This window comes from Somniosus microcephalus, chromosome 13, assembly GCF_052327205.1.
Source record: "Somniosus microcephalus isolate GS21.2 chromosome 13, FLI_Smic_1.0, whole genome shotgun sequence".
NCBI classification, from domain to species: domain Eukaryota; kingdom Metazoa; phylum Chordata; class Chondrichthyes; order Squaliformes; family Somniosidae; genus Somniosus; species Somniosus microcephalus.
In genome coordinates this window covers 87,899,204-87,915,419 of record NC_140999.1, presented here as the reverse complement: position 1 = coordinate 87,915,419, position 16,216 = coordinate 87,899,204, and the positions used below count along the sequence as shown (strand labels likewise).

The 16,216-nt window shown below is 45.3% G+C and overlaps 1 protein-coding gene across 2 annotated transcripts in view; it reads left to right on the top strand.

Moving 5' to 3' along the window:
- The window catches only part of LOC147108474 (myosin light chain kinase 2, skeletal/cardiac muscle-like), a 949,466-nt gene that overhangs the window by 849,248 nt on the left and 84,002 nt on the right, over window positions 1–16,216 (top strand). For both annotated transcript variants that reach the window (XM_086005118.1, XM_086005119.1), the window contains one exon: window positions 7,716–7,844. In XM_086005118.1, the coding sequence (XP_085861244.1) occupies window positions 7,716–7,844 (129 nt within the window). The remainder of the gene's footprint in view (window positions 1–7,715; window positions 7,845–16,216) is intronic.

Below are 16,216 nucleotides of genomic sequence, written 5' to 3'. Positions count from 1 at the left end.
TGTCAGGTGTAAAAGCTGAGTGTGAGCGATACTGCATGTCAGGTGCAGATGCTGCATGTGAGCGATACGGCATGTCAGGTGCATATGCTGAGTGTGAGCGAAATGGTGTGTCCGGTGCACACCCTGGGTGTGAGCAATATGGCGTGTCAGGTGTACATGCTGAGTGTGAGCGATACGGCATGTACGTTGTACACGGTGAGTTTGAGCTATACGGCGTGTCAAGTACGCATGCTGAGTGTGAGCGATACGGCGTCTCAGGTGTACACGCTGAGTGTGAGCGATACTGCGTGTCAGGTGCACACGCTGAGTGTGAGTGATACTGCGTGCCAGGTGCACACGCTGAGTGTGAGTGATATGCCGTGTCCTGTGTACACACTGAGTACGAGCAATACGGCGTGTCAGGTGCACGCGCTGAGTGTGAGCGATACTGCTCGTCAGGTACATACGCTGAGTGTGAGCGATGCGGCGTGTCAGGTTTAGATGCTGAGTGTGAGCGATGCGGTGTGTCCAGTGTACGTGCTGAGTGTGAGCGATACGGCGTCTCAGGTGTACACACTGAGTGTGAGTGAATCGGCGTGTCAGTTGCGCATGATGAGTGTGAGCAACACTGCTTATCCGGTGCACACGCTGAGTGTGAGCGATATGGCGTGTCAAGTGTACATGCTGAGTGTGAGCGATACGGCGTGTCAGGTGTAAAAGCTGAGTGTGAGTGATACGGCATGTCAGGTGTACACACTGAGTGTGAGTGATACGGCGTGTGAGGTGCACATTTTGAGTGTGAGCTATACGGCGTGTCAGGTGTACACGCCCAGTGTAAGCGATACGGCGTGTCAGGTGAACATGCTAAGTGTGAGCAATACTGCGTGTCAGGTGTGCATGCTGAGTGTAAGCGATCTGGCATGTCAGGTGTACACACTGAGTTTGAGCTATACGGCGTGTCAGGTGTACACGCTGAGTGTGAGTGATCCAGCATGTCAGGTATACACGCTGAGTCTGAGCGATACGGCATGTCAGGTGCACATGCTAAGTGTGAGTGATACTGCGTGTCAGGTGTGCACGCTGAGTGTGAGCGATGCGGCGTGTCCAGTGCACACGCTGAGTGTGAGCGATACGGCGTGTCAGGTGTAAAAGCTGAGTGTGAGCGATACTGCATGTCAGGTGCAGATGCTGCATGTGAGCGATACGGCATGTCAGGTGTACATGCTGAGTGTGAGCGATACGGCATATCAGGTGCACACGCTCAGTGTGAACGATATGGCGTGTCAGGTGTACACGCTGGGTGTGAGCGATACTGCTTGTCAGGTGCATATGCTGAGTGTGACCGATACGGCGTGTCAGGTTTACGCACTGAGTGTCAGCGATGCTGTGTGTCCAGTGTACATGCTGAGTGTGAGCAATATGGCGTGTCAGGTGCACGCGCTGAGTGTGAGCGATACGGCGTGTCAGGTGCACACACTGAGTGTGAGCGATACTGCGTGTCAGGTGCGCATACTCAGTGTGAACGATATGGCGTGTCAGGTGTACACGCTGGGTGTGAGCGATACTGCTTGTCAGGTGCATATGGTGAGTGTGAGCGATATGGCGTGTCAGGTTTACGCGCTGAGTGTGAACGATGCTGTGTGTCCAGTGTACATGCTGAGTGTGAGCGATATGGCGTGTCAGGTGCACGTGCTGAGTGTGAGTGATCCGGCATGTCAGGTATACACGCTGAGTCTGAGCGATACGGCATGTCAGGTGCACATGCTAAGTGTGAGCAACATGGCGTGTCAGGTGTACACATTGAGTGTGAGCAAAATGGCGTGTCAGGTGCACATGCTGAGTGTGAGCGATACGGCGTGTCCAGTGCACATATTGAGTGTGAGCGGTACGGTATGCCTGGTGTTCACGCTGAGTGTGAGCGATACGGCGTGTCAGGTGCGCATGCTGAGCGTGAGCGATACGGCGTGTCAGGTGTACATGCTGAGTGTGAGCAATACGGCGTGTCAGGTGTACATGCTGAGTGTGAGCGATACTGCGTGTTAGGTGCATACGCTGAGTGTGAGTGATATGGCGTGTCCTGTGTACACACTGAGTACGAGCAATATGGCGTGTTAGGTGCACACGCTCAGTGTGAGCGATATGGCGTGTCAGGCGTACATGCTGAGTGTGAGCGATACGGCGTGTCAGGTGTACATGCTGAGTGTGAGCGATACTGCGTGTCAGGTGCATACGCTGAGTGTGAGTGATATGGCGTGTCCTGTGTACACACTGAGTACGAACAATACGGCGTGTCAAGTGCACGCGCTGAGTGTAAGCGATACTGCGTGTCAGGTGCACACGCTCAGTGTGAGCGATATGGTGTGTCAGGTGTACACGCTGGGTGTGAGCTGTGGGAGAACTTTTGGGTACAAATGATCATCGTATCATAAGATTTAGATTAGCAATGGAGAGAAGCATGGAACTATCTGGAGTGGAACTTCTAAACTGGAATAGGGCTAACTTCAATGGGATGCGAAAGGATCTAGCCTGGGTAAAATGGAACCAAAGACTGACAGGAAAAACTGTAATGGAACAATGTGTGATCTTTAAGGAGGAGATGTTCCAAGTACAGGCTATGTACATTCCAACAACAGGGAAGGGTAAGGGAACCAAAGCAATGGCTCCTTGGATGACTAGGGAGATAGGGAAGATGATGAAACAAAAAAAAAGGGTCTATGATGCATGTCAGGTGAATTCTTCAAGGGAGAACCAGACCAAATACAATAAGTTGAGAGGGGATGTACAGATGAAAATACAATTGGCAGAGAGAATATGAGAGTAGAATGGCGGTTAACATAAAAGGGACCCCAAAAATCTTCTACCGACATGTAAGCAGTAAGCGGGCAATAAGAGGCGGGGTGGAGCCTATTAGGGACAAAGAAGCTGATATATGCTTAGAGGTGCAGGGCAAGGCTAGAATACTCAATGGCCCAGTAATTCGGGTCCAAATGCGTGAGTACGGTCTGGGTACTCACGCATCTGGCCAGATGAAATGCCGGCGTTCAGGAAACACCGTGCATGCGGGGAACGCCGGCATTTCCAGTCCTCTGAACGAAGGGGTTCAGAGGCACAGCGCGTGCGACTGCACAGGCAGCGCGTGCGCAGTGAACTTCGTCGATTTCATTCATGGATTCAGTGGGGGTAAGTCCTTACAAGTTACACTTGAAAAAAGCATGTGTAAAGTTGCTCCAAGGCTGCGGAGGAAGATATATTTTATCTTGGAGCTTCTGAAAGGCAATATTTTTGTTTGGGAAAGGGAGGAAAATTATTTTAAGAAATGCTGAGGTTAGTTTTAAAGTTTAAATTTTTTTTTTTTAAACGGGTTTTCAGTACGGTAGGTAGAAGGAGCAATTGTGGCTGTGTGAATTGAATGTGAGAATGAGTGTTCTAAAATGAGTAATGTAACATTTCCAACACTTTTAAGAAAGAAACTTTTCATCAGTAATAAGTAATTATGTATGTATGTCCGCATATATTCCTTTACGTATATGTATGTATGTTTTATATTCCTTTACTTATGTGTATGAATGTATGTTTTTAATTATGATTTTCCAATAAGTTACTTTCTCTGAAAGTCATAATTAAATACATACATTCATACACATAAGTAAAGGAATATATACATACACGCAAAGGAATATATACAGACATACATACATAATTACTTAAAAGAATATATTACTGATGAAAAGTTTCTTTCTCAAAAATGTTGGAGTCATTTTCACATTTAATAAACACAGCAAATTCAATTCACATAGCCACAATTGATCCTTCTACCTACAGTACTGAAAACCCGTTTTAAAAAACAAAAATAAACTTTAAAACTTACCTCAGCATTTCTTAAAATAACTTTCATCCCTTTCCCAAACAACCGCAGCCTCTGGAGCAACTGTACTCATGCTTTTTTCATGTGTAAGTTGTAAGGACTTGACCTCACTGAAAGCATGAATGAAAGCGGCGAATTTTACTGCGCACGCGCTGCCTGTACAGTCGCACGCGTTCTGCCTCTGAACCCCTTCGTTCAGAGGACAGGAAATGCCGGTTTTCCCCGCATGCGCTGTGCATGCTGAAAACCGGCATTTCCTCCGGACAGACGCGTAAGTACCCCGACCGTACTCGCGCGTTTGGAAGGGAATTACTGGGCCAACATTTTACATGTCAATAAAATGAAAAATTTAACAATTGCACGATTTGCCCCCTCGCATCTGCGACTGAGGGTCCAAGGAGGTGCATTGCGCAACAGGCCATCGTCGTACGTATCCTCACACTGTTCCCTTTCGGGAACTGTATGAAGTGGTGGAAGGATTCCTGGCCACGTTAACACTCCTTCCGTGACCATAACCATCTTCATACCAGCCATTAGGGTGGTTAGTCCTATGGCGTGAGGGTTTTACGGGCTCCCACAACCCATCTGAGGGGGGCGGGCCACCCACACCCGCGGACGCAAGTATCCCGCTGGATGTCCACCCAGAATTTATAGTTGGAGCTCCGACTCCACTTGCCGGGACTGTCTGGAGCGGGGTTCAAAACCCTACTCCTTCTGGCCCAGCGGCGGGGATGCTTACCGCTATGCAAAAGGCCCACTCCGCGCAAAAGGTGACACCCATACGTTTCCTGCGCCTTTTCCCTCCCCGTGACTGGAGCCCTATGCTGCCACTTGAAAGACCAAGCTATCATCTGTCCTTTTTGCGGCGCCTTTGACTTCTCATTACCAATGATGAGCAGGCGCTGCGCCTCCACCTCGTTGAGGAGATTGCTGAGGTCATCATCAGTTCAATTGTGAGTTCTTTTAATGCCGTGAATTGTGCTCATTCCAGCCATTTCACGTTGCTAATCGGATTGGGCCTTTGGCGTAGCGGTAGGATCCCCGCCGCTGGGCCAGGCGGGGTAGGGTTTCGAACCCCGCTCCAGACAGTCCCGGCAAGTGGAGTCGGAGCTCCGGCTCTAAATTCTGGGCGGCGTGACGTCAGACGCTGCCCGGGATTCTTCTTTTTCAAACACGAATTCCAGGCGCCCCTGGAGGTGAAATGTCAGCGCGTCGGGTAAGTGCATATACGGGGCTTGCACGCACGGCAAGCCACCGACCCGAATTACTGGGCCAATGAGTACTTTGTATCAGTGTTTACTAAGGAGGTGGATGCTGACAAAATATCAGTAGAAGTGGAAAAGTTAGAAGCAATGGAAGGGGTGAAAGTCAGGATATACTTGAAAGGCTGGGTATGCTTAGAGTGGACAAGTCGCCTGGTCCAGATGGCTTGCATCCCAGGTTGCTAAGGGAATTGGGGGAGGAGATAGCGGAAGGGCTTGCCATAATTTTCCAATCTTCCCTAGATGCGGGGGAGGTGCCTGAGGATTGGAAAGTGGCAAATGTGACACCACTGTTCAAGAAAGGGTGTAAGGACAATCCTAGTAACTACAGGCTGGTCAGTTTAACATCAGTGGTGGGTAAAGTTTTAGAAACAATAATCAAGGAAAAGATTAATGGGTACTTCGAGAGGTTTAAGCTAATTAAGGAGAGCCAACACTGATTTGTAAAAGGCAGATCGTGTTTGACTAATCTAATTGAATTTTTTGATGAAGTAACAGAGAGGATTGATGAAGGGAATGCAATGGATGTTGTCTACATGGATTTTTGAAAGGCGTTTGACAAAGTACCACATAGAAGGCTGGTTAATGAAATTGAGGCTCGTGAAACAGGTGGGTCAGTGGCAGCTTGGATAAGGAATTGGCTTAAGGATAGAAAACAGCAAGTTGTGGTAAATGACTGTTTTTCAGACTGGAGTATGCTAGACAGTGGTGTTCCCCAAGGGTCAGTGCTGGGGCTACTGCTTTTTTTGATATATATAAATGACCTGGATATTGGAATACAGAGTAGAATTTCTAAATTTGCCGATGACACCAAACTTGGGGGTGTGGCAAACAGTGAGGATGATACCAATCGACTGCAACAGGACATAGAATGGCTAGCAGAATGGGCAGACAAGTGGCAGATGGAATTTAATACAGATAAGTGTGAGGTGATGCATTTTGGCAGAAGGAACAGGGAGAGGCAATATACACCTAATGGCACAGTTTTAAAGAGTGTGCAGGGACAGAGGGACCTGGGAGTTCATGTGCATAGGTCCCTGAAGGTGGCAGGACGTATTGAGAGAGTGGTTAGCAAAGCATATGGGATCTTGGGCTTCATAAATAGAGGTATTGAGTACAAAAGTAGAGAAGTTATGCTGAACCTTTATAAAGCGTTGGTTAGGCCACAACTGGAGTATTGCATCCAGTTCTGGTCACCACACTTTAGGCAGGATGTGAAGGCCCTTGAGAGGGTGCAGAGGAGATTTACCAGAATGGTTCTGGGAATGGGGGACCTTGGCTACAAGGACTGGTTGAAGAAGCTGGATTTGTTTTCATTAGAGCAAAGGAGGTTGAGGGGTGATTTGATAGAGGTGTACAAGAGTATGACGGGTTTGGATAGGCTAGACGGGGAAGGGCTGGTCTCACTAGTTGATGGTACAAGGACTAGGGGATACAGATTTAAGGTTTTGGGCAAGAGATATGAGGGGGGATGTGAGGGAAAACTTTTTTATGCAGCGAGTGGTGAGGACCTGGAACTCGCTGCTGATGGAAGTGGTGGAAGCAGACACTCAATGTTTTCAAGAGGAGACTGGATAGGCACTTGAGGGAAATAAACTTGCAGGGCTACGGGGCTAGAGCGGGGGAATGGGACTGACTGGATTGCTCTACAGAGAGCCGCACGGACTCGATGGACCGAATGGCCTCCTTCTGCGCCGTTCTGACTCTATGACATAGTCAAGGGCCCTGTCAACCATGGTGAACCATTGGGGTTTCTACCACAATCAAACAGATTCATGGTCATCGTTACTGATCCTAGCTTTTTATTTTGAAATGCTTTTTTTAAATTGAACTCAAATTTTCAAACTGCCATGGTGGGATTTGAACCCGCACTCTATGGATGATTAGTCCAGTAACAAAACCATTCCACGACCAAACTTCTTACATTTACAAGTCCCTTTCCTTGTCCGTTGATGAGAAAGAAAGACTTGCATTTATATCGCGCTTTCATAACCTCAGGATGTCCTAAAGCGCTTTACAGCCAATGAAGTACTTTTTGAAGTGTGGTCACTGTTGTAATGTAGGAAACGCGGCAGCCAATTTGCGCACAGCAAGCTCTCACAAACAGCAATGAAATAAATGACCAGATAATCTGTTTTTAGTGATGCTAGTTGAGGGATAAATGTTGGCCATGACACCGGAGAGAACTCACCTGCTTTTCTTCAAAACAGTGCCAAGGGATCTTTTACGTCCACCTGAGAGACCAGATGGGGCCTCGGTTTAATGTCTCATCCAAAAGACGGCACCTCCGACAGTGCAGCACTCCCTCAGTATTAAACTGGCGTGTCAGCCTGGATTATGGGCTCAAGTCTCTGAAGTGAGCCTTGAACACATGACTTTCTGATTCAGAGGCAAGAGAGTGAAACCCACTGAGCCACGGCTTAAAGTTTGGATGTTTCACTGTCTGCCTCCTTCTCGCTGTACAATCTTCCGTGCGCTCATACTCCCTTCCCCCCGTTCCTTTTATTTCCCGGTTTGTGCATGGGATGACTGATTGAGGCAGCAGTGAGTATCGGCAGTGAGTGTGCAGGAGATGGTGATGTTCTCTCACCTTATGATTCCTCCCTCAGGTACAAACCCAGAGAGAAGCTGCGTGTGTCCTTCGGAACCCCCGAGTTCCTGGCTCCCGAGATCATCAACTTTGAACATGTGTCCTTTCCCACAGACATGTGGAGCCTGGGTGTCATCACCTACATGCTGTGAGTCGCAGACTGTGCACCAAGCTCACCACACTGGTCAGGACAAAACAGGATGGGATTGTGGACAGTTTCTCTCTCAATCCCAGGGAAAGGTCCCCAAACTAATCCTAGAGGCTTGAAAGATCTCACTGACTGAATAAAAATAGGATTAAATTGAGCAGTCTGTGCACAGGCACACCAGAAAGTGGGCCCGTGTGATGCCAGAGACAGGACAGGTGTGAGTCCTGTGGAGATGCAGTTAGCAAGATGTAGAGAAAGCTCCATTCATCCTCTGGAAACCCCCTCAAAGTACTGACTAGGTTATAAGCCCAGCTAGGGAATGATTGTCACACACTCCGATCCCACACAGTGCAGGTCTTACAGTAAATCTCCTTCACAGACTGGAACCCTCATTCACAGGCTGTAACTCAATTCAATTCAATTCAATTCAATTCAAATCGCTTTATTGGCATGACAAGTTACATCTTATGTTGCCAAAGCATTGGAAAACATTCATGTTTGTTCACAAAAATACAGATCTATCCATACAGTGTATAAACAGATATATCCCTGAGTGTATAAATATACTTTCATATAATTTATATATACTCTTTTCTTATATTTAGTGGTTGTCCCTCTGTTTATGGCAAGCTGTAACATAGTGTGCCGCTAGTGTTATACAATTTCTCTCTTCCCCTAGTAGGTATGGGAGTTTTTGGTCGTCGTTCAAATTTCTGAATTCTTGGCATATTTTTGTGAATTTTGGGTAGAAATTCTCCCTTATGCCCTGATATTTTCTACAAGCTGTGAAGAAGTGCATCTCTGTCTCCACCACTCCCTGACTGCAGTGAGAGCATATCCTGTCCCCTCTTGGTAGCGGGTTTGCCTGTGTCTACCTTTTTCTCTCTCTCACAGGATGTAACTCTCTCTCACAGACTGTAACTCTCTCTCACAGACTGTAACTCTCTCTCACAGTCTGTAACTCTCTCTCACAGACTGTAACTCTCTCTCCCAGACTGTAACTCTCTCTCACAGTCTGTAACTCTCTCTCACAGACTGTAACTCTCTCTCCCAGTCTGTAACTCTCTCTCACAGACTGTAACTCTCTCTCACAGACTGTAACTCTCTCTCACAGTCTGTAACTCTCTCTCCCAGACTGTAACTCTCTCTCCCAGACTGTAACTCTCTCTCACAGACTGTAACTCTCTCTCACAGACTGTAACTCTCTCTCACAGACTGTAACTCTCTCTCCCAGACTGTAACTCTCTTCTCACAGGCTGTAACTCTCTCTCACAGACTGTAACTCTCTCCTCACAGGCTGTAACTCTCTTCTCACAGACTGTAACTCTCTCTCCCAGACTGTAACTCTCTCTCACAGACTGTAACTCTCTCTCACAGACTGTAACTCTCTTCTCACAGACTGTAACTCTCTTCTCACAGACTGTAACTCTCTCTCACAGACTGTAACTCTCTCTCACAGACTGTAACTCTCTTCTCACAGACTGTAACTCTCTCTCACAGACTGTAACTCTCTCTCACAGACTGTAACTCTCTCTCACAGGCTGTAACTCTCTCTCACAGACTGTAACTCTCTCTCCCAGACTGTAACTCTCTCTCACAGACTGTAACTCTATCTCACAGACTGTAACTCTCACTCACAGACTGTAACTCTCTCTCCCAGACTGTAACTCTCTCTCACAGACTGTAACTCTCTCTCAGACTGTAACTCTCTCTCACAGACTGTAACTCTCTCTCACAGACTGTAACTCTCACTCACAGACTGTAACTCTCTCTCCCAGACTGTAACTCTCTCTCCCAGCCTGTAACTCTCTCTCACAGACTGTAACTCTCTCTCACAGACTGTAACTCTCTCTCACAGACTGTACACCTCTCTCACATAGACTGTAACTCTCACTCACAGACTGTAACTCTCTCTCACAAACTGTAACTCTCTCTCACAGAATGTAACTCTCTCACAGACTGTACACCTCTCTCACATAGACTGTAACTCTCACTCACAGACTGTAACCCTCTCTCACAAACTGTAACTCTCTCACACAGACTGTAACTCTCTCACAGACTGTAACTCTCTCACACATAGACTGTAACTCTCACTCACAGACTGGAAAACTCTCTCACAGACTGTAACCTTCACTCACAGATTGTAATCCTCTCTCGCAGACTGTAACTCTCTCTCCCAGACGGTAATTCTGTCTCTCAGACTGTAACTCTCTCACAGTCTGTAAGACTCTCTCACAGACTGTAACTCCCACTCACAGACTATAACTCTCCCTCTCACAGACTAATTCTCTCTCTCTCACAGACTGTAACTATTCCTCTCACAGTCTGTAACTCTTTCTCTAACAGACGGTAACTCTCTCTCACACAGACTGTAACTCTCACTCACAGACTGTAACTCTCAATTCAATTCAAATCGCTTTATTGGCATGATGACAAGGTACATCTTATGTTGCCAAAGCATCGAAAAACATTTATGGTTGAACACATAAACGCAGATCTATCCATACAGTGTATAAACAGATATATCCCTGAGTGTATAAATATACATTCGTATAATTTGTATATACTCTTTTCTTAGATTTAATGGTTGTCCCTCTGTTTATGGCAAGCTGTAACATAGTTTGCCGCTAAGGTTACACAATTTCTCTGTTCCCCTAATAGGTATGGGAGTTTTTGGTCGTCATTCAAATTTTTGAATTCAGGGCATATTTTTGTGAATTTTGGGTAGAAATTCTCCCTTATGCCCTGATATTTTCCACAAGCTGTGAGGAAGTGCATCCCTGTCTCCACCACTCCCTGACTGCAGTGAGAGCATATCCTGTTCTCTCTTGTCAGCCAGGTCTGTCTGTGTCTGCCTTTTTCGATAGCCAGGCTATGCTCACTAAGTCTGTACATAGTCAAGGTTTTTCTCAATTTGCTATCTTTTACCGTGGTCAAGTATTCAGCCATGTTGTATTGTCTGTTTAGGGCCAAGTAGCAATTGAGTTTGTTTTGGGTTTTTGTTGTTTCTGCCCAATATGACAGATATTTTTCCTTTTGCTTAGTGACAATTGTGTTGGGTCGAATTCTCTGTGCTACGATGTCACTGTCCTGGGGCTGGTTATTGTTAATAGTGTTAGTAGTTACTTCACTGAGTCCCAGGACTAGTTGACTGAGGGGACTCTTCTTTATGATCCTCTCTTGGCATTTCAGGGCTTCGTAATGATAGCAGTGGGGGTTGCTCATTTTTAGGTGTTTCCAAAATTTGGTGGCTCTTTTTTGGATAGTAATTATTAATGGATATTGGCCTAGTTCTGCCCTGCATGCATTGTTTATGGTTTTCCTTTGAGTCTGGAGGATACTTTTACAGAATTCTGCATGTAGGATCTCAATTGGGTGTTTGTCCCATTTTGCAAATTCTTGTTGTGTTAGCGGTCCCCACACCTCACTGCCATAGAGTGCAATTGGTTCAATTACTGATTTGAAAATTTTGAGCCAAATGCTAATTGGGATTTCTATTTGGATTGATTTTTTAATGGCATAGAAAGCCCTTCTTGCTTTCTCTTTCAGTTCATTCACAGCCAGATGAAAATTTCCCGTATAACTGATTTTTAAGCCCAAGTATGTGTAGTTAGTGGTTTGTTCAATTTTAGTTGTTCCTAGTGTGAAATTTATTCTGGGTCCCTGATGTCTGGATCTTTGCTGGAACACAAGGACTTTGGTTTTTTGGGGGTTTATTGTCAGGGCCCAGGTCTGACAGTACGACTCTAGCAGATCCAGGTTCTGCTGCAGACCCTCCTTAGTTGGTGACAGCAGAACCAGGTCATCTGCATAGAGGAGGAATTTAACCTTGGATTTATATAGGATGAGGCCGGGTGCTGTAGATTGTTCAAGTAGTTTTGCCAATTCATTTATGTAAATATTAAAGAGTGTCAGTGAGATGGGCGAGCCCTGTGTCACACCACGCCCCTGTGGGAAGTATTTTGTTTGTTTGTCTCCAATTTTAACTGCACATTTATTGTTTGTAGACACTGATTTAATTACATCATATGTTTTTCCCCCTACACCACTTTCAATAAGTTTCAAGAATAGACCGTCGTGCCAAATAGAATCAAAAGCCTTCTGGAAATCTATAAAGCAGGCAAAAATTTTGCTTTTGTTTTGATGAACATGTTTGTCAATTAGGGTCTGTAGGGTGAAGATATGATCTGATGTTCTATAGTTTGGCAGGAATCCAATTTGGCTTTTACTCAAGACATTGTGCTCCTCAAGGAAGTTTATAAGTCTTTTGTTTATGATATTACAGAATACCTTCCCCAGGTTACTGTTTACACAGATGCCTCGATCGTTATTTGGGTCAACTTTGTCTCCACTTTTGTATATGGGCGTTATGAGTCTTTTGTTCCAGATATCAGGCAAGTAACCGACACTCAGAACCAAGTTGAAGAGTTTTAGGATAGCCAATTTCATTTTATCGTCCATGTGTTTAATCATCTCGCTTAGGATGCCATCTGCACCGCAAGCTTTTCCTGGTCGCAGGTCCTTGCGTTTTACAAATAGCTCTTTTTCAGTTATTATGGGGTCTAGCGGGTTTTGGTTATCTTTTATGACCAATTCGAGCTTTTCCAGTTTTTTGCAGGTAATCCTCTCTCGCAGAGTGTAACTCTCACTCTCACAGACTCTAAATCCATCTCACAGACTGTAAATCTCTCTCTGACAGGCTGTAACACTCTCTCTCTCCCAGACTGTAACTCTCACTCTCACAGACTGTAAATCTCTCTCTGACAGGCTGTAACACTCTCTCTCTCACAGAGTGTAACTCTCTCTCTCTCACAGACTGTAAAACTCTATCACAGACAGTAACACTCTCTCTAACAGACGGTAACTCTCTCTCATAGACTGTAACTCTCACTCACAGATTGTAATCCTCTCTCACAGACTGTAACCCTCTCTCCCAGACTGTAATTCTCTCTCACAGACTGTAACTCTCTCTCACAGACTGTAACTCTCTCGCACAGACTGTAACTCTCTCTCACAGACTGTAGCTCTCTCTCTCACAGACTGTAGCTCTCTCTCTCACAGACTGTAACTCTCTCTCATAGACTGTAACTCTCACTCACAGACTGTAACTCTCTCTCACAGACTGTATCTCTCTCTCTCACAGACTGTAACTCTCTCTCATAGACTGTAACTCACATTCACAGACTGTAACTCTCTCTCACAGACTGTATCTCTCTCTCTCACAGACTGTATCACTCTCTCTCATAGACTGCAACTCTCTGTCACAGACTGTAACCCACTCTCACAGATTTTAAATCTCTTTCACAGACTGTAATTCTCTCTCACAGATTGTAACTCGCTCTCTCACAGATTGTAACCCTCTCTCACAGAAGGAAACTCACTCTCTCAGACTGCAACTCTCTCTCACAGATTGTAACACTCTCTCACCGACTGTAACTCTCTCGCTCGCAGACTGTAACTCTCTCACAGATTGTAACCCTCTCTCTCACAGACAGTAACACTCTCTCACAGACTGGAACCCTCTCTCGCAGACTGTAAAACTCTCTCTCATAATATAACCGTGCCTCACAGACTGTAACCCTCTCTCACAGACTGTAAACCTCTCTCACAGACTGTAAACCTGTCTCAGACTGTCACTCTCTCACAGACTGTAACTCTCCCTCTCGCAAACTGTAAACATCTCTCCCAGACTGTAACCCACTCTCACAGACTGTAACTCTCTCTCTCACAGACTGTAACTCTCTCTCACAGACTGTAACTCTCTCTCACAGACTGTAACCCGCTCTCACAGACGGAAATTCACACTCTCAGACTGTAACTCCCTCTCTCACAGACAGTAACTCTCTCTCACAGACTGTAACTCTCTCTCACAGACTGTAACTCTCACTCAGTCTTTAACTCACACTCTCACAGATTATAAGTATCTCTCACAGACTTTAACTCTCTCTCTCACAGACTATAACTATCTCGCAGACTTAAACTCTCTCTCACAGACTGTAACTCTCTCATAGACAGTAACTCTCTCACACAGACTGTAACTCTCGCTCACTCACAGACTGTAACTCTCTCTCACAGACTGTAACTCTCTCTCTCATGGACTGTAACTGTCTGTCATAGACTCTAACTCAATTTTTTTTTTCAATTCAAATTGCTTTATTGGCATGACAAGGTACAGCTTATGTTGCCAAAGCACCGAAAAAACATTTATGGTTGAACACATAAACGCAGATCTATCCATACAGTGTATAAACAGATATATCCCTGTGTGCATAAATATACACTCATATAATATGCATATAATCTTTTCTTAGGTTTAATGGTTGTCCCTCTGCTTATGGCAAGCTGTAACATAGTTTGCCGCTAAAGTTACGCAATTTCTCTGTTCCCCTAATAGGTATGGGAGTTTTTGGTCGTCATTCAAATTTTTGAATTCAGGGCATATTTTTATGAATTTTGGGTAGAAATTCTCCCTTATGCCCTGATAGTTTCCACAAGCTGTGAGGAAGTGCATCTCTGTCTCCACCACTCCCTGACTGCAGTGAGAGCATATCCTGTCCTCTCTTGGCAGCCAGGTCTGCCTGTGTCTGCCTTTTTCGATGGCCAGGCTATGCTCACTAAGTCTGTACATAGTCAAGGTTGTTCTCAATTTGCTATCTTTTACCGTGGTCAGGTATTCAGCCATGGTGTATTGTCTGTTTAGAGCCAAGTAGCAATCGAGTTTGTTTTGGGTTTTTGTTCTTTCTCTCCAATAGGTCAGATATTTTTCCTTTTGTTTAGTGACAATTGTGTTGGGTCGAATTCTCTGAGCTACGATGTCACTGTCCTGGAGCTGGTTATTATTGGTAGTGTTAGTAGTTACTTCACTGAGTCCCAGGACTAGTTGACTGAGGGGACTCTTCTTTATGATCCTCTCTTGGCATTTCAGGGCTTCGTAATGATAGCAGTGGGGGTTGCTCATTTTTAGGTGTTTCCAAAATTTGGTGGCTCTTTTTTGGATATTAATTAGTAGTGGATATTGGCCTAGTTCTGCCCTGCATGCATTGTTTGCGGTTTTCCTCTGAGTCCGGAGGATACTTTTACAGAATTCTGCATGTAGGATCTCAATTGGGTGTTTGTCCCATTTTGCAAATTCTTGTTGTGTTAGCGGACCCTACACCTCACCGCCATAGAGTGCAATTGGTTCAATTACTGATTAAAATTTTTTGAGCCAAATGCCAATTGGGATTTCTATTTGGATTGACTTTTTAATGGCATAGAAAGCCCTTTTTGCTTTCTCTTTCAGTTCATTCACAGCCAGATGAAAATTTCCCGTAGAACTGATTTTTAAGCCTAAGTATGTGTAGTTTGTAGTTTGTTCAATTTTAGTTCCTAGTGTGAAATTTATTCTGGTTCCCTGATGTCTGGATCTTTGCTGGAACACAAGAACTTTGGTTTTTTGGGGGTTTATTGTCAGGGCCCAGGTCTGACAGGATGACTCTAGCAGATCCAGGTTTTGCTGTAGACCCTCCTCAGTTGGTGAGAGCAGAACCAGGTCATTTGCATAGAGGAGGAATTTAACCTTGGAGTCATACAGGGCGAGGCCAGGTGCTGTAGATTGTTCAAGTAGTTTTGCCAATTCATTTATGTAAATAATAAAGAGTGTCAGTGAGATGGGTGAGCCCTGCACCACGCCACGCCCCTGTGAGAAGTATTTTGTTTGTCTCCAATTTTAACTGCACATTTATTGTTTGTATACATTGATTTAATTACATCATATGTTTTTCCCTCTACACCACTTTCAATAAGTTTCATGGTGTGGAGCTGCTGGAGTTGGACTGGGGTGGACAAATGTAAGAAGTCACACAACACCAGGTTATAGTCCAGCAGCTTTATTTGAAGTCACAAGCTTTCGGAGCGCTGCTCCTTCGTCAGGTGAAGTGGAGAGATGCATAAAGACACAGCTTATATAGTCAGAGAATAATGTCAGATGTTTACAGGTAATCTTTCTTACTGCCATTTATCACACCTCGGCAGAGAGATAATCACAGCAATCAAAGGTGTGAATGGTGTCCAAACAGGTCAGTCAGGAAAACATTACATCAAAGAACAATGAGGTGGGATCACAAGGGGTCAAATGTTGCAGAAGCTGGGGTCTGTGTGAAAAACAAAAAAACAGACAAAAAACATTTTTTTTGCTGGAAATCACAGCAGGTCCGGCCGCATCTGTGTAGAGAGAACAAGCCAACGACGACTCGAGTCTGGATGACCCTATGTCAGGTGGGGTTACATGTAGCGTGACATGAACCCAAGATCCCGGTTCAGGCCGTCCTCATGGGTGCGGAACTTGGCTATCAGTTTCTGCTCGACGGTTTTGCGTTGTCGTGTGTCTCGAA